The sequence below is a fragment of the Rhynchophorus ferrugineus genome, unplaced genomic scaffold (genome assembly GCF_030347505.1).
Source record: "Rhynchophorus ferrugineus isolate W39M unplaced genomic scaffold, kcgeb_rfMv2 rfM5, whole genome shotgun sequence".
Taxonomy (NCBI): Eukaryota; Metazoa; Arthropoda; class Insecta; order Coleoptera; family Curculionidae; genus Rhynchophorus; species Rhynchophorus ferrugineus.
In genome coordinates, this window is record NW_027472584.1 from 25,147,837 (window position 1) to 25,173,204 (window position 25,368).

General features: G+C 30.7%; 2 protein-coding genes across 16 annotated transcripts; one reads left to right on the forward strand and one right to left on the reverse strand.

The window, feature by feature from the left end:
- Positions 1-3,140: 3,140 nt before the first annotated feature.
- Positions 3,141-5,229, reverse strand: Naam (Nicotinamide amidase). 2 transcript variants are annotated; one of them, XM_076404704.1, is made up of 6 exons: positions 5,106-5,229; positions 4,602-4,788; positions 4,446-4,542; positions 3,867-4,138; positions 3,642-3,810; positions 3,141-3,586 (listed from the first exon to the last, which is right to left on the reverse strand). In XM_076404704.1, the coding sequence occupies exons 1-6, from the start codon at positions 5,177-5,179 to the stop codon at positions 3,336-3,338; spliced, it is 1,050 nt and encodes a 349-aa protein (XP_076260819.1). In that variant the 5' UTR covers positions 5,180-5,229; the 3' UTR covers positions 3,141-3,335. The 2 variants fall into 2 exon arrangements, with proteins under 2 accessions (XP_076260819.1, XP_076260820.1); XM_076404705.1 differs by lacking the exon at positions 5,106-5,229 and adding an exon at positions 4,963-5,098.
- A 627-nt stretch (positions 5,230-5,856) lies between these two features.
- LOC143197770 (uncharacterized) lies at positions 5,857-25,020 on the forward strand. Of its 14 annotated transcripts, none has more exons than XM_076406504.1 (11): positions 5,873-6,013; positions 8,398-8,442; positions 17,642-18,151; positions 20,105-20,245; positions 20,703-21,002; positions 21,713-22,121; positions 22,176-22,671; positions 22,727-22,969; positions 23,028-23,194; positions 23,982-24,080; positions 24,141-25,020. In XM_076406504.1, the coding sequence occupies exons 1-11, from the start codon at positions 5,968-5,970 to the stop codon at positions 24,157-24,159; spliced, it is 2,475 nt and encodes an 824-aa protein (XP_076262619.1). In that variant the 5' UTR covers positions 5,873-5,967; the 3' UTR covers positions 24,160-25,020. The 14 variants fall into 14 exon arrangements, 12 of the variants coding, with proteins under 12 accessions (XP_076262622.1, XP_076262627.1, XP_076262629.1 ...); XM_076406505.1 differs by having other exon boundaries at positions 5,874-6,013; positions 23,982-24,085; XM_076406507.1 differs by lacking the exon at positions 8,398-8,442 and having other exon boundaries at positions 5,857-6,013.
- Positions 25,021-25,368: the final 348 nt, after the last annotated feature.

Here is a 25,368-nt window from a genome sequence, read left to right on the forward strand (position 1 = left end):
CTGGAAAATACAGCTTAATAGCTCCAAATTTGTCCATGTTAATTTTGCGTTACGGCAAAATAACAAAAACCTAATTACATCACTTGATGGATGCCCGATTCTTCAAGCAAAGTCAACTAAATACCTCGGTCTACATCTCAATAGTAGGTTAAATTGGAAACATCACGTTAGACAAAAAGCCAAACAAATTAGGTTCAACTGATGAAGTTGAATCTAATTGTTGGTACATTGAATCCAATCTGTACTGTACCGATTAGTCGGAAGATAGTCTCAACTTGATCTAAAATCAAAGAGATTGGTTTATCAGTCAATTATAAAACCAATTTGGACCTATGTACTGCAAATATGGGGTCGTAATACCAACTAGTAATCCAACGTACCTAAAATCAAATTCTACGCTTGCTTATCTCTACGTAACCAACGAAGAGTCGCGTAGTGACCTCGAAATCATGAAATAAGGTTACTAAATCACAGAAGCGTGGAAGCAATACAGTTACTGGGCAACACTCAGGAAATCAATAGATTGAAGCGAACCAAATCACACGAGCTTGTTTACTGTATAAGTGTATTCTTGACTTAAGCTTAAGTAGTTCAGCTTTATTTCAATTTCGGAAATATAATAACACTGATATATTAATCCCGTACTCGCCTTGCTTGTGTATTAATGCAAGTACAACAGAATAGTAGTAATAAATTAGTTTGTCGAAATATTAAAACAAGTAATAATCAGATGGAGCAAGGTCTGGAGAACATGGCGGGTGGGGTAGCACTTCCAAATTTAATGTTACCAAGTATGTTTTCGCCGGTTTTACAACATGCGGTCGAGCGTAGTTGTCATACGGAAAAATAATATTGTTGTGTTCGTATTTCAGCATTTTTCGCTCAGTACTCGGCTCAAATGCATTTATTGTACTCGATAGAGAACTCCAATCAACCTAGTCGTACATAATACAGAGCATTAGTTTGGATCCATGGATATTGGGCTTTCTCATTGGACGGATCCACTTTTCATCACAAGACGAGCAAAAAACTTTTTAGATATTTCCCGTTAAGCAACATTTCACACATGACCAAACGCTTTTCAATATCTCTTGGCTTCAATTGGTACGGCACAGAATATCCAAGCTTTTGGATCAATTCCAGGTTCTTCGAGCGATTGGAAATAGTTTTTTTATGCTACTCCTAAAAATTCAGCATAATCTTCTAGCATTTTACATGGATCATCATCGAGTAATACCTTAAAATCCTCCTCTTCAATGCTTTTGGTTGTCTGGAACGCCCTTTGCTCTTTGTTTTGTAAAAACGTCGAACCCAGTATTCTTCTTCCCGCAAATGCGATTTACTTGGTTCAAATTCAGATATTTTAAACGGACTAAAAAAAATTTTTGTTCACGCTTCGATGAAATGACACATACTGAAACATGAAGTCTGTCAGTGAGGCTTCAACATTAAATTGGCTACAAATCTACCTGATGCAATTTAATACACAGTAACACTATCTGATAAATTAAAAACTTTATTATTATTTATTTATAACTTCAACATCATCTTCTATGATCATTGTGTGATACCTTACAACACCATCTAAATATATTTAAGAAAATCAAACACTTTTATATAACAGCAAAAAACATTACTAAACATTATATCTGCATTCGTTCCAAAAACAATACAAAATCAGAAATAAAATAGACCAGATCAAATAGATCACAACTAGTTCAGTTAAAATTAAAAAATAAATCGATATATTTTGATCACAGATATCTATTAGTGAAAATGAGAAGTATTAATGTAAATATCTGTTAAACAACTTAACCTAACTGTTAAATTCAATAGTTTTAACATTACTCTGCATCAAATAACATTCTTGTTGTTTAATTTGAAGGAATCTGCCGCCAAAGCTTATCGGACAGTTTTAAAACCTTTAATGATGCTATATGGATATGCTTCGTCATATCCCAACTGTCGATTGAACTTTGGAGTGAAATGATGGAGCCATGTTTCATCCATTATCACATATCGACGCAAAAATCGGGTTTATTACGCTTTATTAGACTGCTCCGAGGCTCGCGAGGCACCCACTTTATACAGATCTTTCTCTTACCCAAATATTCGTGAATAATATGATGTACACGTTCAGTTGATATCTTTAGAATGCCTGCTTTTCATTCAATTTCAATTTACAGCCATTCAAAATCATTTTGTGGATTTTTTAAATGTTTTCGACTGTAACAACCTCTTTATGGCGTCCACTGCGTTCACAGTCTTCGGTGCTCATTTCAACACGTCTAAACTTAGCATACCAATCCTTGATGGTTGATTTTCCTGGGGCAGTGTCCAAAAACTCGGCATCAAGCCAAGTTTTTGCTTCAACTATATTTTTTTCCTTCAAAAAACAACATTTTATCAACACGCGAAATTCCTTTTTATCAATTTTTTCTCACAATAACAAAAGTTGCTTCACTCAAAATGCTATAATTCACAAACTAATGATCCGACAGCTGTCAAATGTATACACGCATCTTTTGATGGTTAGGGCTAACTAAAAACATATGGATTTAATTCTAGTAGCACCCTCTATGTGTCAGGCCGGGGACTTTTCAATTGATCTGTTATTGTTAGTAGCGCTAAAAGTTGATCAACTACAACAATTCCTAACGTAAAAAATCATGGGTTAGTGCATCCACAATATTCAGTTTTATAAATTAGTATCTAATTTATTTAAACAATGTAATTTTATTACAAAGATGAGGTACAAATGAGATTACAAATAATTCTTGATAGTATTACCAAAATATTTGTTTAATTAAACTATAATATATTATACGGCCTTAGCTGGTCCGTCCGGTAAGGCTAGATAATGATCCATACTGAACAAGGCTAATATTCGCCATAGACAATGATTCCATCATCGTGCCGTTGTTATCTAACCTTCGATGTAACGATTATGAGTTAGACTTTAATGAGTTTAATGCGTACGAAAAAGTGTGCTGTGTAATTACTACGTATGATATTCAACAATCTTTTTTAATTATAACCGAAATCAGACAAAAATAAAAGATGAATCACGAAGTGATACGATCTTATCCAATTACTTAATATTTCCTTTTATACGGAATAAATAAATAAATTCTCTATCATTTAAATATTCATGTATTTATTAATATTCAAACAAGAACAACATTAATATTAATAGATAGTTGGATATTATTATATAACACAACAATATATCTATAAATTGAAAATCTGCTCGTATATATATATATATATATATATATTATGTGTTATTTTATGTACTAAGAAAACAACAACGTTTTAACAGTTTAAATCTAAATTTAATTACTTGTTTCTTCCGTTTTTTCATTAAGGGTTGCTTTTAGTTCCATCGCTAATTTATAACCCAATTCCGGTCTCCGATCTCGCCCTTCCACCATAGCTTTAACTTGGGAGGAATTTACGATGACCCCACTGTTTGTTATAACGGTATTTTTCGTTTTTTCTATATCCGTTAAATCGACTCCTCGGCTACAATCGTCCAATAATATTGTTCGGTACCCTATCGCTAACGCATCCACTGCTGTGGCCCCTTAAAATTATTCATAATTAAAAAACTAATTATTATTTTCTTAAAAGATACTTACCGACGCAAACGTCATATGCCAAACCGCATATATAAATGTCAGTGGCATTTCTCAATCTCAACTGAGCACATAGAGTCGTATCTGTCATCTTTTTATTGTCCCAAAACACTGAATACGAATCGACATCGGGATTTGTGCCTTTATATACTTTAATTGCATTATCAACAAGCTAAAAATAACACAAAACGATTGTGTCATGTATTTCGTTAAAAAAACACAAATTACTTTTAAATCTTTATGCAGTTCTGAGCCCCAGGTATCTTGTACACAATGCCTGGGCCATAAACGTTGTTTTTGCGGTGGTGAACCACTAAATATAACAGTATCATATGTTTTGGCGTTTTCGGCTGTCACAGGACTGCTCGGATCTATTTCTCTTTCTCCGATATTCTCTATAAACGACACGTGATCACTAGGATGCCAATCTAACGAGTAAAACACTGCATCAAACTTAACGGTTTCCAATAATTTATTAATTGGATCTATAACATCCAGTCCTACAATAAAAAATAACAGTTAATGTTTAAAATATTTATTAGAGGTACGATAAATAATCCACATTACTATATACGACTTTAAACAGTTTAGTCACCAACAAATCATATATTGGCATAGAGAAATGTCTGGACTATATGGCGGATGCGACGTGTTGTGCAACCTCCTAAAATTCTTGTAGTTTTTTTTTTTAATTTTTAAACTCAGATTCCAATAGAAAATATGCAGAAAGTTGCTCCATTAAAATATAGCTTAGAAAACCGTGGATTATTTTTTCAAGTATCTAACATATCTTAGAAAGCTCATTACCATTTTGTTGAGCTGAGCAATTACTTATATTTAAAGTCCCTGAGATGAAATCATTCTGAACATCTACAATAAGGAAGGCTGATATTGGACGTACAATCTAAAATATAACATTAATTATTTAAAAACTATATTAATTAGAGTTATGTTTATTATTACGATTTTTATCCAGTGATTCCAACAAAATGTAAATTCATCTTTATCGATTTTACCATCGTCATTCAAATCAAAAACATTAAAGACCTCTGCCAATTTTTGCTCCTCAAGGTGATAAATTTTACCCCTGTCATTTCTGAATAATGCCCGTGTGAGGAAACGAAATTCCTCTATATCCAAGTAACCATCCCTAAAATATATTTCTCCTATCAAATAACTATACTAGTGTCGTATTTCTTATATCTCACTTTTTTCTGTAAATATCAAGCTATTGTTAGAGCTATAGACGACATATTCCATAAATCATTTTTTTCACAATTCCCTTCCCGTTAGGGTTTTTTCTTTATTAAATATAACTACTTACCCATCTTTATCAAAAGCTTGAAAACATGCATCCATAGCACAGTAATTATGTTAGTGTGTATTTTTGTTAAAAATTTTATATGATACTTGCAACTACATTATGTGAAAACTAAAACATATTTCCTTAAATGCTTGCGAACTTACCAAATTTTTGTCGTGAATGGTACAAAATGGTACAAGATGTTAACAGTGAGAAGCATATTTCGATTATAATGCATTCAATTATACCATCAATGCACCGTTATAAATAATTTATACTTAATACAATTACATCAAGGATATTTAAGATTTAATTATTGCATTTTTTATAAAACCTTTTCCATCAATTCAAAATAAAGCGCCAAAATAATTACATTTATACTCCAGTAGATGGCGAACAAGGGAAACCTGAGTGAGCATATTTGTAGGTCGCTGTTTCCTGCATTTAGGACTTCTCGTTAACAGAGGTCGCGAAATTAGATATTTTAAAATTTTTGGATAAATAAAAATGCTTTACCTTAAAGTATTACTTATAAGGTAAAATGTTTTCTAGGCTGTTTTTTTAAATTATGTTAATGTCATTTGTTAAGCCATATAATATATGTTATAAATCAAAGGTATTACTGTTTTAATGCAATTTAAAATATAAATTTTCTTAATTTACTTTAAAAATCGACTTTTTAATCTTTGAACTTTCTAATATATGAATGGAGGTGTTTACACCCAAATAATGACGTAATGTTTTATTTATGAACTATAGGTGTCATACTTGATAAGCAATCTATAATAAAACATTCATAGATATTTTGCCAACATTTAATGCATGCTTATCCAGTTATGATTAGAACATTATTTATCCCGATATATAATTACAATATTTGGATATTGGAGAATTGATGCATAGTATATGGCTCCATCTGTGTTAAGTTCGAAAAGTTCGAAACGTCATCTGTCAATTGCGTTGAAATGGTCGGTCCTGATGTGATATGTCGTTGGTGTTATAGTGTGTAGTGTTAGTAGTGCCAAAATGGCAGAAAATGGACGAGATATCTCAGAGAAATCAAAAAACACAGGTTAGAATAGATCATAGAGCTGATTGTTATTATTGTTCAGCTTTAAAAACACATTTGTTCAAAATTGGGGCTCTTATACCACTAATATAGATAACCATTATATAAGTAAAAAAAGAAAAAACATCTGTAGGTTTTTCCAATAGTCTCTATAACTGAACAAACCTATTTGATTATAGTTAAAGCTCAATATAAGGAATAATACATATTGCGTCCTCTTTCGATTGGTAACTTTGCTTTCATTGTAAATTGACAACTAGGCAGGAAATTTTGACACCCATTCATTTTTAATAGTATCTATTCTTCACCCAAACAACTTTTGTTTTATTAGTTGTCTAAAACATTTTTTTGGAATTACTGTGATTTGTTTAACTAAAAAGCCGTTTGTCGATCTCTTAAGGCTTTGCTGTTCAGCTCAAGGCCTTCGAAGGGTAACGATCTAACTATTTAGAAGTTTCCTATGAAAACCTATAATTTTTTTCGGAAAGTTTTGATTTTTAGTTGTTTATTAACGTTCAATCAATTAGACAGTTCCATTGTAACCTATCTTAGCAGTTGTTATGGATAACACATAATAATATCGACATTATCTTATCAGTGTAATACAAGATCCTCATATTAAAATATAATATTTTGGCAATTGTAAACCGGTTTATTCATCTTTACATAAATTGTACTATTCTGTACAAATAGGATAGCTAGTAATTTAACCTCAATTATTCTCATAGTGACAGTATCAGGTCTCTAATTAACAATTAATTAATTACTATAAGATATATTATAAAATTATATGATAAAACCATAAAACACAAGCTCAATACGTGGACGTATTACAATGTTTTTCACTCATTTCTATAAATATAAAGCCTTAACTCTGTTGTAATGAACTATTTTAAAAGTTTTTTATTGTGGAAATTTTATCATTTAATCTATACTTTTACCCGGCATGAACATCCAAAAATACACATTACTATTATTTTAATTTAATATACCGTGCATATAATTAACACGTTGTTTTATTCGCTCTTCTTCCGTTATTGTTTATAATTTTAGATCAATGACCAATTATTTATTGAATAGAATGAACAATTAGTCAGGATTCAATTGATTTTATTCATCTGAATTGGATTAATAAGACGATAGGGATTTGGTTTCTATAGAATTTCGAACTTTGCCCTATGCCAGACAAGATCGATTTAAGGACAGAAAAATAAAAGTTACGTCAAATTCAATTCATGGGATTATTAAATTAAATTAAATTCGATAAAATTGTTTTAAAGGTATTTATGTGATGATTAGCACGTTTACATTTTCTTTATCAAATAATAATATAATTATAGTTGAATTAAAGTGCGGGGAAATATAGTAAGGTGACTCACACATTCTTCCTGGATCTTTAAATCATGTTGGTTTATATATATATATATATATATATATATATATATATATATATATATATATATATTACGAACATTATATGTTCACAATTACCTCTTACTTGTTGTACTTATCAATTGATTCGTGTATTGTTACTAAGTATTTGGTGAACTGTTGGTTAGAGATGAATGACCTTTTTATGCTTCCCAGATGTTTGTTGTTTTTTTTTATATTTATATTTGGTCTATATAGTAATCAAACATACATTTCTTGTAATAATAAGTTGGTCTCCGAAGGTTTTGTAATTGATTTTAAGGGTAGCCTTCAAAACTTACAGCGAATTATCTTTTATTGCATCTATCGATTCAAAACTGTGTTTACCAAGCGGCAAGTTCAGCCGAGGGAATAAGAGAAAGACACGGTGGGGCAAATGCGGATTTTGTGGAATGGTATTCTTGGAATTTTTGGTTGAATCGAGAAAAATGTAATTAATTGAGGTTATACGAGCAATAATATTTATAGATAATGCGTAACATTTGTAATTTATTGGGTACTTTAACTTAGGTAAAGGATTTTGATGTTTTTATAGCTGAATAATCTAGTTACTTTAAGAAATATAGGTATGATGTGACCTTCATAGTTCATTCTATATCCATTATATAAATCCTGACATTTTTCAATTGACATTATACCAAATGTTTTATGTAACATGTAAAAAGTATTTAAAATATTTTATTGGTAATAATTCACGAACCGCATAATAGAAATGTCTAAATGTTGCTGAACTCTCTGAAATTCACAGCATTCCGTCTTTTTGTTATTTTGGTTTTATATTCTATATTGAGAATCTCTGCTGAGTATATTTAAAATTGTACAAGCACCAACAGCATAGCGAGATATTTTCAGACGAAGACTGTTTTATAGATAGGTATTTCCTATTGTCGCTTCATATATATATTTTTTGTAATTTATTTTTTAATATACTTTTCTATACTTATGTTTGATTTCAGATTATCATCCGCTGAATTTTTCTAGCAATAGTTTTGCAATCGATGGTGAGAATTATATTTAAGTAGATAATTTATAATTAACCTCAAATGACTAACAATGAACGGGTTCCATGTGACTAAACTTGTCAATGTCAACTATAAAATTAGCAATTGCTTGTTTTCAATTAAGTTTATGAATCTACTTAATATTGATTGTTTTTTTTTTACTTTTGTAAATTTTCTAGCCGCTTTTTTCAATGTATATACACAGTAATAGATATTTGTGCACGAAGCTTGTTCTTATTGTATATTTTGACATTTTATATTTTAAAATGAAATATGATGTGGAGTATAAATTTCTTTGGTACTATGATAAATGCAGAGACACCGAATTTATTTGCACTATTGATTTTGAAGCAGTTGCATTTTGGGTTGCATAACTAGGATGTCATAGTTTTTATTACTAATGCTATAGTGACTAGATAGTTATAAACGTCTGAGCTAATAATATCTAAGCCTATGTTACCTCATTTTAAAAGAATTTTAAAACTTCTTTAATAATTCTATTTTTAAATTATTCTGAGGTGACTTTGTTAATGGCACATAAAGTAAATTGAAATGTTATAAAACAGTCAAATAATAAAAAGTAAGTGCTTGTATTATATGAGTAATTGTGAATGTATATTAGTCATTGATTGATATACGTTAGTTAAACAATGGTGTATGTGTGAAACTGTTGTATTATGTTTAATAATATTTTTTATTTGTTACTATGTACTTTGCAATCTGAGGTTTGTGTAGCCTCCATTCTTCTTATTATCTGTCTTAGCTTTTCGGACTATTCTTGTTTGCCTATTACCAATATTGTTCTAGAAAACCACAATGCTGAATGCATATCTAAATTTTCTCATTTTGTAGTTTCTACCCTTTTTATATAATGGTCCATAGATAGATTCACTCCTTCATAATTCTATTACCCTATTTCTATTATCGTATCTCTCTCTGTTCTTCGTTCGTTCTTACTGTTCGTTCTATTCTTTCTCTATTTTTATGTAGAGTTTTTATATTATTTCAGCTAAATTACACATTCTTGTGAATAAATATGAGGAATACAAGGAGAGTGCTTCTAGTTATTAAGTTATATTTGGCTTAAGCGAATAATTTATAGAAAGTTGTAAAAGTACATTTTATGTAAAAACTTATACGATTTAATTTTCTATTAATGGAAATTGCTATCACAACTAGGCCAGTCATTTAATTAAAGATAGTTTTTTTTTCAAATTTCATGAAACGCCATTAATTTTGCGTTATATTCAGTAATTCCGTCCGTTTTTTCCACACTTCGTCACAAGAAAAAAAAACTTGGCGTTTCGTTAGGAAATCACCTACTTGGGCAACACCCAAGTTTTTTTTTCCGGCGATTTAAAGCGGTTCAAACTTCCTATTTAAACTGAAACAAACCTTTCTTAAACTAATAATGTTTTTTAAACAAAGAAACACGTCAAATAGTTATTAGATATTACTTAGAGAGGCGGCCAAAAAAGTCGAAATAGATTATTATTTTACTATTAATAAAACGGTTGCCTTCTAGCGTACGCTAAGGTTTGAAGGATTTTTTTTTGTTTGATATATGACCAATGATATTAAGAAATATATTTTATTGTTATTAATGGAGGATAACTGGCTGTAAATACATTTGTGCAATCAGTTACATAATTTGTGGACTATTGTTAATATTTTTGTTAATATTCTATTGTATGTAAAATCACCTCGTAGGTTAACCTGATTTTCTAACCTTATTCTTTCGATCACTCCTTAATAAAAACCTTAAAACAATAACAGTCAAATTAATGTTAAAAAATGGATTATAGTGATGAAATATAATTAATAGATGTTTATTTTGATAGATATGATTTTTTAAAAATTACAGATAATGAAACGATGGGAACATTGTTCTTAGTAACGTTTTTAATTGTTTTTTTCCCAATGTTGTACCATTTAATAAATCTGAAAGCAAACATAGTAAAACCCCTTATCTCGTCTAAAAATACCTTCCTAATCTTTCACTAATATAGCAACCAGAACCCCCATTTAACTACGTCACTTAACAAAATACAATTTCCGGAATTTTATACGATCTCAAGACAGTTCAGCTTTAAATTTACCAGGTAAAACATTTCCTTGTGACGTGCGTTTCGATTTTTTCCTTTTTACTACAATTAATTTCACTTTTGCGTGTTTGATTCACTATTTATGTTGCTAGTTGACGGTATTTTTACATTAGTGTGTTCGATACGTGTCCATTCGAAAAATACTGTTGATAAAATCGCTACAATAAGACGATAGTTATGAAATAGACTATTGATCGGGTTTTTTTCAGCGTCGTTTCTAATATATTCGTATATCGATTAATCGGGTAGAAGAAAAAAGCGGATTATTGATGTTGATGTAAGGTGTTAAAATAACGAAAACATTGATGGTCATGGCGGTCATTCAAAAACGTAACAATAATAAGTTCGCGCAGGAGTATTATCTATGAAGCGGCACCAAGCGATTGCCGATAAACAAATATGTTTCAGTCGTGTTGTGTAATGCTGTGGTCGTGCGTCTGTATTGGTGTTAAAGACCGTTGCTTTAGTGGTGTTGTTGGGGGTTGAGGGGATTGAGGAATGATGGCGCCAGGTCATTTTCAAAACGAGAGTTTCAGTGAGCATATCAACTACATCAGGAGTATATTGGTAAAGACATTGTCATCGGAAAATGTGTCTAAGAGCGATGTTTTGAAAGTGAAACGCTTTGATAAGTTTTATGGATCTAATAGGAATCGTGACAAACATGTAGGTATGTAAAAAATATTAGTCGTAATATTTTTTATTGTAAAATTAACCTATAAATCATGTTTGTTTGTTTTTCGTAATTTATGATTCCTATTATGATGCTTTCTGCATATCAAGTGACGTGATGTTAAAAGCCAGGTTAGTTTATATTTCAAATTCTATTGTACTTTCAAAAAACATATGCAGATATCTATTATAATTAATTTATAATTTTATCATAATTGGTCTAAAGCATTTAAAAGAAAGCATGTTTTCTACTAACTTTGTCGCCATACATATATTAATGCAAATATTTTAATTATCCATAAAATCGATGCGTTCAAAGGTTGGTTATTTTTCGAAGTTGCATTCTTGGTGCAGCATAACCATAAATCAGAATACTCTAACAATACGACTACCATTTATGGAATTTAAAGAATACCACTGAACATATTCTTGGGTGTATCTTTTAGCTTGTATAATTTCTGATGTTCGAATAAGGTCTTTACCGGCGAGTGGGTGCCTTTTTAAGCTTTCGTAATATGCAGCTGGTATGATTTTTATTCCCCTGGTAATAACGTCTCCATGTTGAAACTTAATTGAAAGTAATTCATTTTAATAAATCTATATGATGGTACTGGTGACAATTTTATCTTATCTATGGTAGATAGAAGTTGAAGAAATCCTAAGCCACATTCGTATATTAAATATTAATTTGTAAAATGGATATTCTGGTTTCTAGTTTGTTAAAATGTCCTTTTGAGTCTTCATGGCATGTTTTTTAGTGTTTTTTTTATAAGGAACAAGTGTTTTCAACAACTTTATTCTGGACTTATAGATGTTTTTATGTTTTTAAAATCAATGAATTAAAATTATTGTTATTTTGAAAAACAGAAAATATAAACTACAATATTTTTAATTCTCAAGGTTATTAAACATTGTTATGATATTTTTGGTGAATTAAGATAGAGAGAATTGACTGAAAAGTTGTGTGTATTCTTCAAACTATTGTCTACATTTAGTATAATTATCGAGTTACAATCAAAATGGGCAGTATTTGTGGAGTGGGCGTTAATGGGGTTAATAATTTGCGTGTTTGCTACGTCAAAAAATCACTTTTTAGCTTCTTTAATCGTATAATGATGTTTTTTCTTTCAATATTGGGCTCAGACGCATCAGTTGCTTCACTTCACTGCTATTATTTTCTCTTCTGTATCAATGTTTCTTTTCAACTATTTTTGGGATTGGGATAACATATAGCCACAGTAAAACAACGCCTTCTTAAGTTACATAATGACTTTAAAATTAAATCGCAGACCTGTAGTGTAAGTTGAAAGGATGTTGACATAATTTAAAAAAAACTGTGGACTGTTCTTGATGAAATGATGGCGCATAGAGCGAAGAAACCTATCCCGCCATGACAATCGATAAGAAATAAAAATCGATGAGAAAGAACCCGATCATTCGGGTGGACCTTCAGAAGGTCATCAGCGGCAGTCTCAGGTAGATTTTTGTCATGTTAGAATCACGCAAAGCGAGAAATGATTGTTGTGGCGTTCAAGCATTTTTAAATTGTTATTTTCAATGTCTAAATATAGTTATGACAAGAAAAATGTTATGAATATATTATAGGATGTATTGTGAAATTGACGTTACACAGCGCGCATAAAAATAATATTAATTAAATTGCCGATGGAAAACGTCATTGAATACACTTACTAACGAGTATAGAAAGGAATTTTTTTTGCGCTGGTATAATTCATGGAGGTTTTCGTTATAATCGTGAAATATTGATTAGAAACCAAAAAAAAAACGTTCATATACTGCCCGACATAAATTATGTAAAAAAAAAATTGGTTAAAACTAGCGTTGAGAACTATCGACTGAAAACAGTCGAAACGGTCGATAGTCAAAAAACTAGCGACCGAAAATAGTAAATACTATTTTCAGTCAAATGCACGGTTCGACTGTTTTGTTCAATTCGTGATGTCAGACGAAGATGACCAAACCCTTTATGCCATAAATTGTGAGAGAGGAAAGGACGGAGATAATTGCTTGGAACAGTTATATGTTATATTTTCCAACGGTAGTATAAGCGAGACGGAGATGTACATATTCCTTCACGTACTAACTTTAAAGAAGAAAAGGAAAAAAAGTAATTACTGAATACTATTAACATGCAATTAATAATTTCATTTTAAAGGCAATAGAATTACTTTTATATTTGAATGTTCTGTGGATCTGTAAAAAGGAATGGAATTTTTCTATGGAATGGAATAATACCCCACAAATGTTTTATCGTATTTTAATATGTTAATTGCTATATTCAAATAATATACTATAATAAATATAGACAATACAATAGAAGTTCAACAAAACCTAAAAACTAAAGATATACAATAACCATAAATATTAAATAAAAATTAAACATATACCTAATCGTAGAAAAAAAATTAATTCATGACATAATTAAAAATGATCGCACAATAACTACTAGAGCTTTTTTAAATAAAGTAAATGCTTGATTTATTATTGAACGGAAATATTTTTTAACAAAAATCGAGAGAGTAATCGAAATATTACCTATTATTGCCATAAAAACATTCAAAAGTATTTTCCTATTTATCATTCACAATTTTATTCTTTTTTACCCTATTACAATATATTGTTATTTACAAACTATCAAAAAATCATAAAACTATATGTATTACATATAAATCTATGTAAGCATAAATTGGGTAGATTTTTGTCAAGGTCGCGGCTAGGACGACAAAGCCAAAACGTTAAAAATCAGTCGAATGAAACTAGTAGAACCAAAAATAGTAACTAAAAGTACACGTCTGAAACAGTCTATAGTAAAAAGTAGTTAATTACTAAACAGTCGATTTCAGTCGATAGTTCCCAACACTACTTAAAACCGTAGGCATTGATTTGTGTGTGTTGGATAGTGTTATAGGCGATTGTTTTTAAATGATAAATAAACAAATCTTGAGGTCACCCATAGGCTATCAATATTTTATACAGGCAATGGAAAATCGCCCACTTGTTCCTTATACCTAGCACACGATAATTACAAACAGATACAGCCAAAGAATCTTCTCCGCATTTTTCGAGAGCCATAATTGGAATGTGCATTGTTAAAGCCAATTTAATGTATGCATTATAGCGGTTATATAACATTTCAGACCATTAAGACTAAAAACAAAAAGCAATAAATATCTCAACCGGCTTAAAGGAAAAACAGATAAGAATTTTTGTTAGAGGATTAGAAAACATTTTGATAAACCCGTTCCAAATTCTCCTTCCTTATTTATATTCATATTTTTAAGGTATTCTAACTAACATCACAATATATATATATATATATATATATATACATATATATATATATATATATATTATATAGGATAGGACAATTTTTAAAAAGAAACTTCATTCAAAAAGAGAGTGAAGAGATGATTTGGTGGTACGTTACATATAAATTTCTTTACCATTAGTTTTGACATTTTTGAGTAACTTATTTTGATGAGCTTGAAATGAAAACAAAAAAAAAATACAAAATTTAACAATATTGTAAACGACATAATTGCCGTGAAACTAATTAAATAAATTTAAAAGCTCTTTTTTTATCATGGATCTAGTTTTTAAATGAAAGAATGTTATAATTAATATGACCGAATTTAAAATATTTTATGACCTATACCGTTTAGTCAGTGATTCAGTTATTTCTATGAATCTACATTTATAGAAAATATACTCTTGCGGAAGTATATCGTAAACAATCTTGTTCTTTAACAAGTGGGACGCAAGACTTTCATATAACTTTTCGTGAACAGGTAAAAAGTGACTAATAAGTACCACTAACACACTTTTAAGTGGCATTGCGAGTTTTTTAATTACCCTCAAATTTAAATTACCGATATGTTTGAAAACCACGTAAAGACAGTCCGGATTTTTTTATTTTAATTTTTCTTGTATATTATGATTACACTGAAATCTGTAAATAACGTCAGATAACTATTGCTTTTGTTTTCTTTTCTCTTAATTATTGCTTAATCACTTCGAATGATTGGAGTATTTCGTTAAAATGTGTTATTGACATTCACCATTTTGTTATAATATTGCATCATCAACATGAACAAGACCTTCGTGTATTTCATTCATTACAAAATTCTTTCTTAGACAACATCAATTCCGATGACATCATCAACATTTTTGAGATTGATAGGTTTTATATAATACAACATGTGAAGTTAATCAGACTCATTCAAATTGATGAATATTTTTAGTATTCGATAATGAACAATGTAATCGAAATGTATCGACCAAATAATCTATTAATCGATTCGAGACGATCGTTGATGTGAGATGAAGTATGGTAGAGTGTTGCCAGATTTTAATGTATTTAATGCGAAAAAATATTTTTAAGTTAACAGATGACATCATCGACGTTTGGATTAGGGATGCCATTAAATGTTCCACATTTTTCTTTATGTTAAATCTTGAAAGATTTGTATAATACAATACGTGAAGTAAGTCAGATTTGAAAAGGTAAAATGTCTCATATATAATGCATTACATAGCACAAAATCGGTGTAATTAATGTTTTTTTGTATACAAAAGAACTGTAATAAATCCAATAAGGCATTGAAATGTAACGAAATTCATTAGAAAAAGTCTTTTTTCAGTAAAATCCAATTTTCAAGAGATAAAAGTACATGTTCTTCCTAGCAAACAACGTAATTATTCTCGATTGATTTTTATGTTGTTTAAAAAAAATTAAAGCAAAAATTGCTTGGCCGTTTGACTACATTCCAATTTTGTATCGCTACTATTCGGAATAGTTTTTCTTTGCCTCTCTGCGCTCCAAGAAATTCAAATGAGAAAAAATGAAAAACTATTTAAATTAACCTGTATGACTCAACGCATTATTATTTCTGTTGCAAATGAGCTTGTGTGTGTATGTAGCCTGTACGAATGCCTTGATGTCTTAGGCATTGTTCTTGCCAACACAATACAAAATAATCAAACTATAACAAATATAATATTAGTTCTGCCAAAATGAAAACCTCGCCAAAGAAATATATAAACGCAGAATGAATTTTAATTAAATTTAAAAATCGCCGTCATCAATCTGGCATGATATTGTTTACAAAATATGTGTTTTTCATTCACCTGGAATAATGCATCTAAAATTTGAGAAGTTACGATTTAAAATAAAGGGAACCTGGCATAGCATCAAAATTTGATGCAAAATATCGCCAGAGTTCAAGGAGATGTCTGTCAATACTTAAAAATAATTTCAAGGGTAAACATATTTCTGTTTTCATTCTGAAATGTCACTACGTGGCTGACCACGTTAACGAGCACGAAATTTGAGGTTATGATTGATGTAGTGACGTAGATCAAGGATATTTTTTAGTTTCCTTTTCGTGTAAAAACACTGTTTGTTACAATTGCAAACTCAAAACTACTCTAGAAAATATTATATAATAAAGCAAATCGAGAAAAAATAACATTAATTTCTAATAAACTATTGCAAAAAAACTTTAGGAATGTTTTAAGTGTACATTTTATCATCTAATGATTTTTTAATTGGTATGAAATTGTTTTAAAATGACCCTAACTAAATTAGAACGAAATTGAGTTTTTATTAAACCTATTGTGTGAACCAATCATACCATACTTTACTCCATAAAACTACGAATCAATAAAATACGTGGACTTCAGTCAGGGTGTGTATATATGAATTATAACATTTTCCTGGGGTTAAGTGTTATTTTGCATGAGTGTGTATGTTCGTTTTTTCCAAGGACGTATAAATAACCTTAGAAATTCATTATCTAAATTAGTCTTCTGATAAAAAATAAAGGTATAATGGCTAAATGTACGAAATAAATCTGTCTAGGTGAGATACCAATTGTTTTTAGTTTCGCGTCTACAATTTCTCTGCAATAGCCTTTAGGTGTTGCGTTAGGAATGTGAAGGAAGGTTGCATATTGATTTTTTTTACTGGAATATTGCAATAGTTGTAATACACAGTTTATTCCTATAAAGGAAATATACATGGTGGATGATTACAGTAACATCTAGTTATTTTATGTGTTTAGAACATTTATCATTTGTGTATTAATGGACATTATTGTTTTTTTTTCTTTTTAAAATAATAGTATGTATTATATTTAATAAATATTAAATATTGGACTTTTTTCATTAACATTACCGAAAAAACACCTTATTATTTAACAACGCGAAACTAGAATTCAACTGTTCAAATATTTATTTATGATTTATAATTTTTATGAAAGTATTTTCGCGTTTATAATATCCTTTTAATTTGCAACATAACCTGTTTTCCGAATCTCAATAATCTGGGAACACATTACAAATTTCTTGAGTCAAAAATTGTTATATTAGGTATATGGTTGACTGATTATGTTTTGTTTTAGTTGATAAGGAAGCGAGGCTGCGTGATTTGAAAGAACGCCAAAATGAGGAGAGACAGAAACGGTTGGCAGAAATGAGAGCACAAGCGCTGGCTGCACAAAAATTTAAAGAACAAAAGGAACTAGAGCGAAGACGGCGTTTAGAAGAATTAAGAGTGAAAGACGATCAGCGCAGGCAGCAAGTGGAAGAAAGAAAACGAGCCATAAACGAAGCAGAACGGGATAGGCTGGAGTCGATTCTGCGAAGGAACCAGGAGAGGGATGCAAGAATAGAAGCGAAGAAGAAAAATGAAAGGAGCAGCATTTTCGCATTTGGTTCTTCTACACCTCGTATGCTAGATCCTACGGATGTGACGGTCTCATTTTGGGGCCATAGAAGAGCTACTTCCACTCAGAATATTACTACGGCTTCATCCGGTAGCTCGTTGACTAGAAGACAGTCAGAGAGAGATTTGGATGTTGGCAGTAAGAAGAGAGCTACTTCGGCTGGAGGTTTAGAGAGAGCTGGCGAAAGTACGTACTCATTTCGTTAATACCGTAACCTTACTTTTTAAGGTTCTTGCATAAAACTTCACTTAAACTAGTCAAATAAAAAAAAAGTTCATTGTGCAAGAACTTTTGACCCAGTAGGCTTTATTTTAATTAGTATAGATTATATTTTTTTAAATATATGGGAAAGATCATTTTATTTAGTTGATTGCATGAAATAGTGGGATTTTTTAAAACTTTTGTTTAGATAGTGTTGTCTAAAAAGTCGAAAATGTTTAGTACAGTTGTTTTTATTTTGCATGATTTTACTACATCCTGCTGCTGTTGGGAAACAGGCGCAGATAAAAGCTTTATTTCTTTTAGTTGTCATTCGAAAGCTCCACAAATAAGCATCAGTTAAGATAATAAAAGACGTTCAATGGTTGCTGTCGATATATCTGGCGCCACACTATTCTTTTTCTCTTTATAGCCGTTCACAAATATTCTTCTTAGGGTCTGGTCACATTATCATGCTGTATTTTTAGAAGTGAAAGTTAAAACCAAATTATTATTACTGAATGTCATTCATATACCGGCCGAATGATTTATTTGTTTTATCCTCGTTAAAAACAAAGGAAGAAACGCCTCTGTAAACTAATAAAATTAAAGCACTTTCTCTAAAAATGAACGCGTACGCTATATGAGAAAATCACTACACGAGAGATTAAATATTTATTCGCATATGGGTTCGCTAGTGAGGTGAATTTTCTTATTTTTCGGTTTTATATACAGGGTGTCCTACGGTAACCCAACATTAAAATGATTTAATTGGTAATGATAGGGTACCAAGAGACATCATCGGTCATTTACTATTGTAAGTTAAATATAAAATTATCGATATTGTTTCCTTTTTTTTAACATAATTATATTAATGATTGATTTCAACATAGAGCAATGTTATTTACAAATACTGTTATTTCGAGTGTTAATTTTGAGGGATTTGCAAAAGAAAAAACTATTTGTTGAAAAATTATGGTGAACAGAACCAGCGAGTTATTGATTCATAAATAATTTAGAATTAGTTGAGGACTGATTGAAAAATCATCTGTATATAAGCAGAAACGCGACAAAGCTATTTTGACCGATCTACATTTAGCAACTGCCGCATTCGTCAGACAATAGAACTATTATATACAATACACAAGCGGTACATTATCAAATTTCTAACTAGCTATTAGTTTTTTCGAAGTGAATTGTGATAATGTGTCAAATTTTTCGTAATAGAACGTGGTAATTTGAAAATCCTTCAAAATTAATTCACAAACTCTAATAAACAATTGAATGTTGTTTTTTAAACATTTTATTTACAAAAATACATTTTAATCTTACCTAGTATTTTCGTCACATCTTTAAGCATACGATATAATATTTTACAATTTGGTATTTTACATAAAAAATTAAAATTGATACATACACATTTTCGTTAATATTTTTTTACTGTTTATTATTTTCTTACATTTTTCACAATACGACTTTCTAATAATAAACATTGTTTTGTTTTTGGTTATAACCTTGGAACAAGCTGCTATAACCTGAATATTACATGATCTAGAAATTGAAAATTTTCTCAATATCGATATTTTTCGCGTGAATTTTATAATATTTTTTAGAAGGGAACGTGATTCACCCTGTGTATAAAACGTAGCTGTATATATAATCATGCCCACTGATTCTGCACTACAAAATTCTTTCCCTACACCGCAAAGGCCATGTGTTATATCACCATACTGGGCACACAAAAGCCTTTCTTATATTTCCCCTATCTTCAACATCATGTTTAAAGTCCAATTAAATGATATTAATGAAGAAATAGTCCAATAGAATTTAAATATGATGTTGTAAAGTAGGTCAAAAAACACACATTAGCAGCTAGGCGCTTAAAATTTAGTTTTGCAAGGTGTAAAGGTGATACACAAAGCACGAGGGGTAAATTTTTAGGTATGATAAGTCCCACAACGCCCGCAGGATGCGCAAGTGGATATACAGGACGTCGCCGAACAGATTTAGTACCGACAATCCCTTCGAGGGATTCCTCTTTTCATTCGTCCACATCACGCAAGTCCCTCAACCACTCTCCAGGTACAGTCACGTTTTCTAAGGTTCATTTATATTCAATATGTACTAAGATTGAAGAAACCATGACTGCATCTTTAAAAAGCTTGAAAGCAACTACTCATAAAGGGACAAAACACTTACATATTATACCTATGATCGGCTACAGTTTCAGTAGGAGATTGAATCAAACAAATTAATGTATTTTAAAGCATTGCTTTCTTCATTGGAAATCATCTTCTGGTTATCTTTATATTCCGTTGATCCGGTCTGTAAAAATGGTTTTGTTGGTTTATGTTTTGCTACAAGTGGCTTATAAGAGGCAGGTGGTTGTATTAATCTTACATCATGTTGTTACGATAAAACAAACATATGATTGCGAATTGTCGACTGAATACTATAGACGACATTTTGCTTTTTACCAAATAATTATATTAAAAAAAATCAATGGAAGCCCAAATATACGAACACGTTGACCCCACAGGTAGGGCGTATTCGATGTCTCGCTTAGATCAACTGGCAAAACCTAGAAAGCCAGTATTACCGGCTCTAAATGAGTCGAATATGGCGCCTAAGAGTTCCGTAACACGCAGTATGAGTCACCTGGCACACGTAGGTACAAAACTTAGTCCACGCAAGCCATTGAACAAGGCAGACAGTCGCAGTATGCACCAGCTAAGTCCAGATGGTCATCACCATCCAGTTGCACCCCCGAGAGTGAACAGAGCTACACAGTTGAGGCAGCAAAAGCTGCTGATGGCCCAATCGAGTAGTGCCAGCGAGGGTACGAGTACTACGCTTCTGTTGTCGATAATTTAAGGCGATGGTTATTAGTGTCGCCCTCAATAATATCTTTGGTTCGAGCAGCACTTAGAGGTTTAGGGTTCTAAATCAAATTTCATCTACCAATACCTTTATAGGCTCTTCATATGTTAATACTCAATTTCGGGTTTAAGTCTCATCTTTATCCACCTATGTTGCGTATATAGTTACTGGGATCTAATTTACTTTAAAGTACTAACAATATATGTCCCATATTGACATTTGTGTAGCTTTTATTACCCAGAAAAAAAACACTTTTATGTTTGTTATTTTAATTGATTTATTTATTATTTTGGTGGTGGTCTATATACGAGGGCACTTACCATTGTGGCATAGTACATTGCACTTTGCACATCATTTTACACCGTAATACACAATATTGCTTATTTTATTCATAGAAGCTTTTTTGCTAATATTTTTTGCTGTATTGGTCGTTTGAACGTCTAGCTCATGTAACGAGATTGTAAATGGTTGGTTATGTTTAAAAAGTAAAATTATTTGTAAAGTGCTAGGGTACTTAAAGTAATAGTATTATTTATGTATTTAACATCTAACGCTTCAATAAAAAACCTAAAGTTTCTATAATAATAACAGGAAACTTCAGGGTTTTTATTTTTAGATTTTATAGAACATACATCATTAATATATATATTTGCTTATTCCTCTATGTAGCATCCTCTAGACCAAGTAGTTCTATGAGCCAACAAAGCACAAATAGCGTGACAAGCTCAGTCAATGTTAAACACCGCTTGTCAACTACACCTCGTCGACCTCGTCCTGCTAGTATCGCAGTTACTGGAATTTCACATGAGAGAAATAGTTTTGACAAAGGCGAAAATAAACCTCCTCTGCCTAAGACGCGAAAGCCTTTGTCTAAGACTAATACATCGGAAAAAATTGAAAAAACATCAAAAACTAAAGCTGCCAAGTCCCCAGCTGAAGAAACAGCACCTAAACTGGTCGCGGATGAGAAAAAGGGGACAAAAACGGAGAAAAGTACTGAACCTGAATCTCAACAGATTACTCAGAAGGAATCTGATGCGCAGGTTAAAGAACCATCTCCACCACCAACAGATGAAAAGTAAATTTACAGTTATAATTTTAATATTATTTAATCACATACTTTTAATTTTAGAGAAGCACGTCCGGTCAAAGATGAACCTGGTGTCCAATCCCAGGAATCCAGTGTTGTTGAACTTCCATCAGAAAAATCAGATAATACAATTCAAGATTTTATCAATACCGAACGTAAATATACGGAAGACAACGTTAGTATCCAAAAAACTGAGGTTCAAGAAGTTGAATCTCAAAATACAACCGCCGTTTCAACGACAGTGGAGAAACAAAAAACTGAAACTAAAGAAGCAAAACAAGAATCTACTGAAACTGTATCATCTGAAATGACTACTTCAGTATCTAAACCAAGAATAACCACGGCAGAGGAGGCTAAAGCTGCTTTGGCGGAAAGAAGACGTTTAATCAGAGAAGAAGCTGAGCGTCAAGCTGAATTAGAAAGACAAAGAATTGAAGCAGAAGAAAGAGCTGAGTATGAAAGACAAATGAAAGAAGAGGAACAAGCCAGACTTCTTGCTGAAATGCAAAGACAAGCTGAACAGGAGAGACTACAAGAGGTATGTTTATAACATGAATGATATGTGTATATGTTGCAACAAATATATATTGCAGGCCATAAGGGAAGCGCAAAGGCGCGAAGAAGAGGAAAGGCTTAGGAGAGAAGAAGAAGCAAGACAGAAACAATTGAAAGAAGAGGCTGACAGAAAGGCCAAGGAGGAGGCAGAGAAGCAGAAGGCTGAATTACAGAAGAAGCTAGAAAATGAAGAAAGAGAAAGGGAAGAACGTCGAAGACGGGTAGAAATGATCATGTCCAGAACCAGAGGGAAAAACAACGCTAATAACTTACCGTCACAGGTATAAATCGGTCTATAAGTGATTTGAACGTAATTTCTGACTAAAAAATAATTCTTAGAATTCCAAAGACAAATCTAAGTCTGAAAATAAGCAAGATAAAGAAGAGAATAAACTTAATGACGATAATAAAGTTAATGAGAATAAATTAAATGGATCTCAACAAGAGAATGGGACAAGTGACACCACTACCAAAAATGGAAAGGATGTGGGAATTGTTGACAATATGTATGTATCTATAAAAATTTAATGAAACGCTTGTTGATGCCTTTAATGAATATACAAAATTTGTGTTGCTAAGAGAATAGGTTATAATAATTTTAAACGATTTAAGTTTTTTTTAAATTTATTATATAATTAATGCCACCTAGCAACCCAAATTTTAAAAGAAACATTGAAAATTAATATTTTTTATTTTTATTTATTGTGATTTGGCAAATAAAACTATCTGTACTGATGAAGCAATTTGAGACAAGCACATTTATATTATATGACAATATTTAGTTATAATAAAGTGTTTTAAAAAACAGATAGTTTTGTTCTGATATTACTTTACTTTTACCTAAATAGTTATGGATTTTTAATACTTTTATATATTTATTAGCAATTGTGAAATATATATTTGGTACAACCTCTTACCTACACGCTTAAATCTATGTTTTCATCCTTGTCCTCAACAATAAGTATTTCTATGAACAATAGTTTCTCTGATCTAGATATATTATTTCAAGATACCTTAAAACTGACCAATGAACACTCATATAAACTGATCTACTATATATAACTGTTTGTATAACAAATTCGATATGTTAATTAAAATTATAATGACAATTTTTTATGAATTCTGAACTACTTATGATCTTGCAATTTTATAGTTAATTGTTGGATGTTAAGTTTCCAAACTATTTATGGTATTATCCAAGCAGCTACTTTCATTTATGGTAAATATATGTTTGTGGTAAATGGAAAAGAACTGATACATAGACAGAAAAGATGATAAATTAGTAATTTGTAGAATTCCAGATGATAGCGTTAAGAACGCCAACACAACAGTAACGGACACGTTAAATTCGGATTCAATAAACTCAAACAATGCGTGGCAGCCTTCACAGCAGTACGGTAACCTACTATACAATAATAATAGTTAAAGAGTGACTCGATCTGTGTTTTTCAGATTCATAGATGTGAGCTAAACGCAGATATATAATATAAATTTAGTTATGTTAGCCCCTTGTCCTAATATTTTTTTAAATAATTTATTTTGTATTTTTATGCATAGTGTGCATACGGCATATGGAAAAGGTTGTAAAATGAGGTGATAGAATAAATATAACAGAGGATTAATAAGGCAACTCGTATTACCTTATGTTAATTGGTTATATTTGACTGAGATAGGACAAGGTCCATCCTGATGGAAAAACAGCCTTATTTTTATCAGTATTAAGCTTTTTTCGATCAGGAATTTTATCTTCCACTTTTTTGTTTAATTTAACAACTCGGTCTATACTAGTCATCTTGTATGTTAAATTGTTGTAGAATGTTATCTAATATACTCTGCTGTTCTAATAACAGTGTGGTAACCAATATATTTTTATTGCGATTTATTGTTTTAAAATATCTGCATTTTGAAGTAACTTATCAGATAGAATCGCCTTTGTTGAATATATTTCACCAATTAGAAGTGATAATGATGATTAATGGGAAAGGTCATTCTTTTTTTGTTAGAGTTAAATAATATATTTTCAACTACATATGGAAATTTAAACTTTTAGCAGGTTGCATAGGTTTTGTATAGCTTTAGATGAAAAAAGAGAATAAAAAAAAACGTTAACAATGACTGTGACAAAATATTAAATAGATTTTTTTTCATTTTTCATGTAACTGTCGTTTATCTTTAATAATAATTATAATAATATTAAATAAAATTTACCACAAGGCAATTATAAGTTCATATCTTTTAAATTGTAATCTTAATAATATGTGAAATTACAGTCCCTTTACATTGCTTGTTAAAAAGTGCTTAATAAATGTAAAAAATTTATTTATGATTCTAATCTTGTTGCTTTATTTTATACCTATCCTTATAAGAAAAACTACTCGCTTGTTTCCTAATGGGACATAAGTTAAACAGAACTTAAAAACCACTGAGTATATATATTTTTATATAGTATTTTAATAATGGCGACATAAACAGGAGTAAATTCGTTTTTGAGAATATATTTTTCATTATATAAATTAAAAACTAAGTATTGAATGAACATCATTATACCAGCATTTGAAATAAAAAAACCTTTGTAATCTCTGCAACATTCATTAACCTACGATTATTTGAATTGAAATGAAACCAAAAGTACTGAAAATGGCAAAGAATCGCGCATTTACCAATTGCCACTCAAGTACCT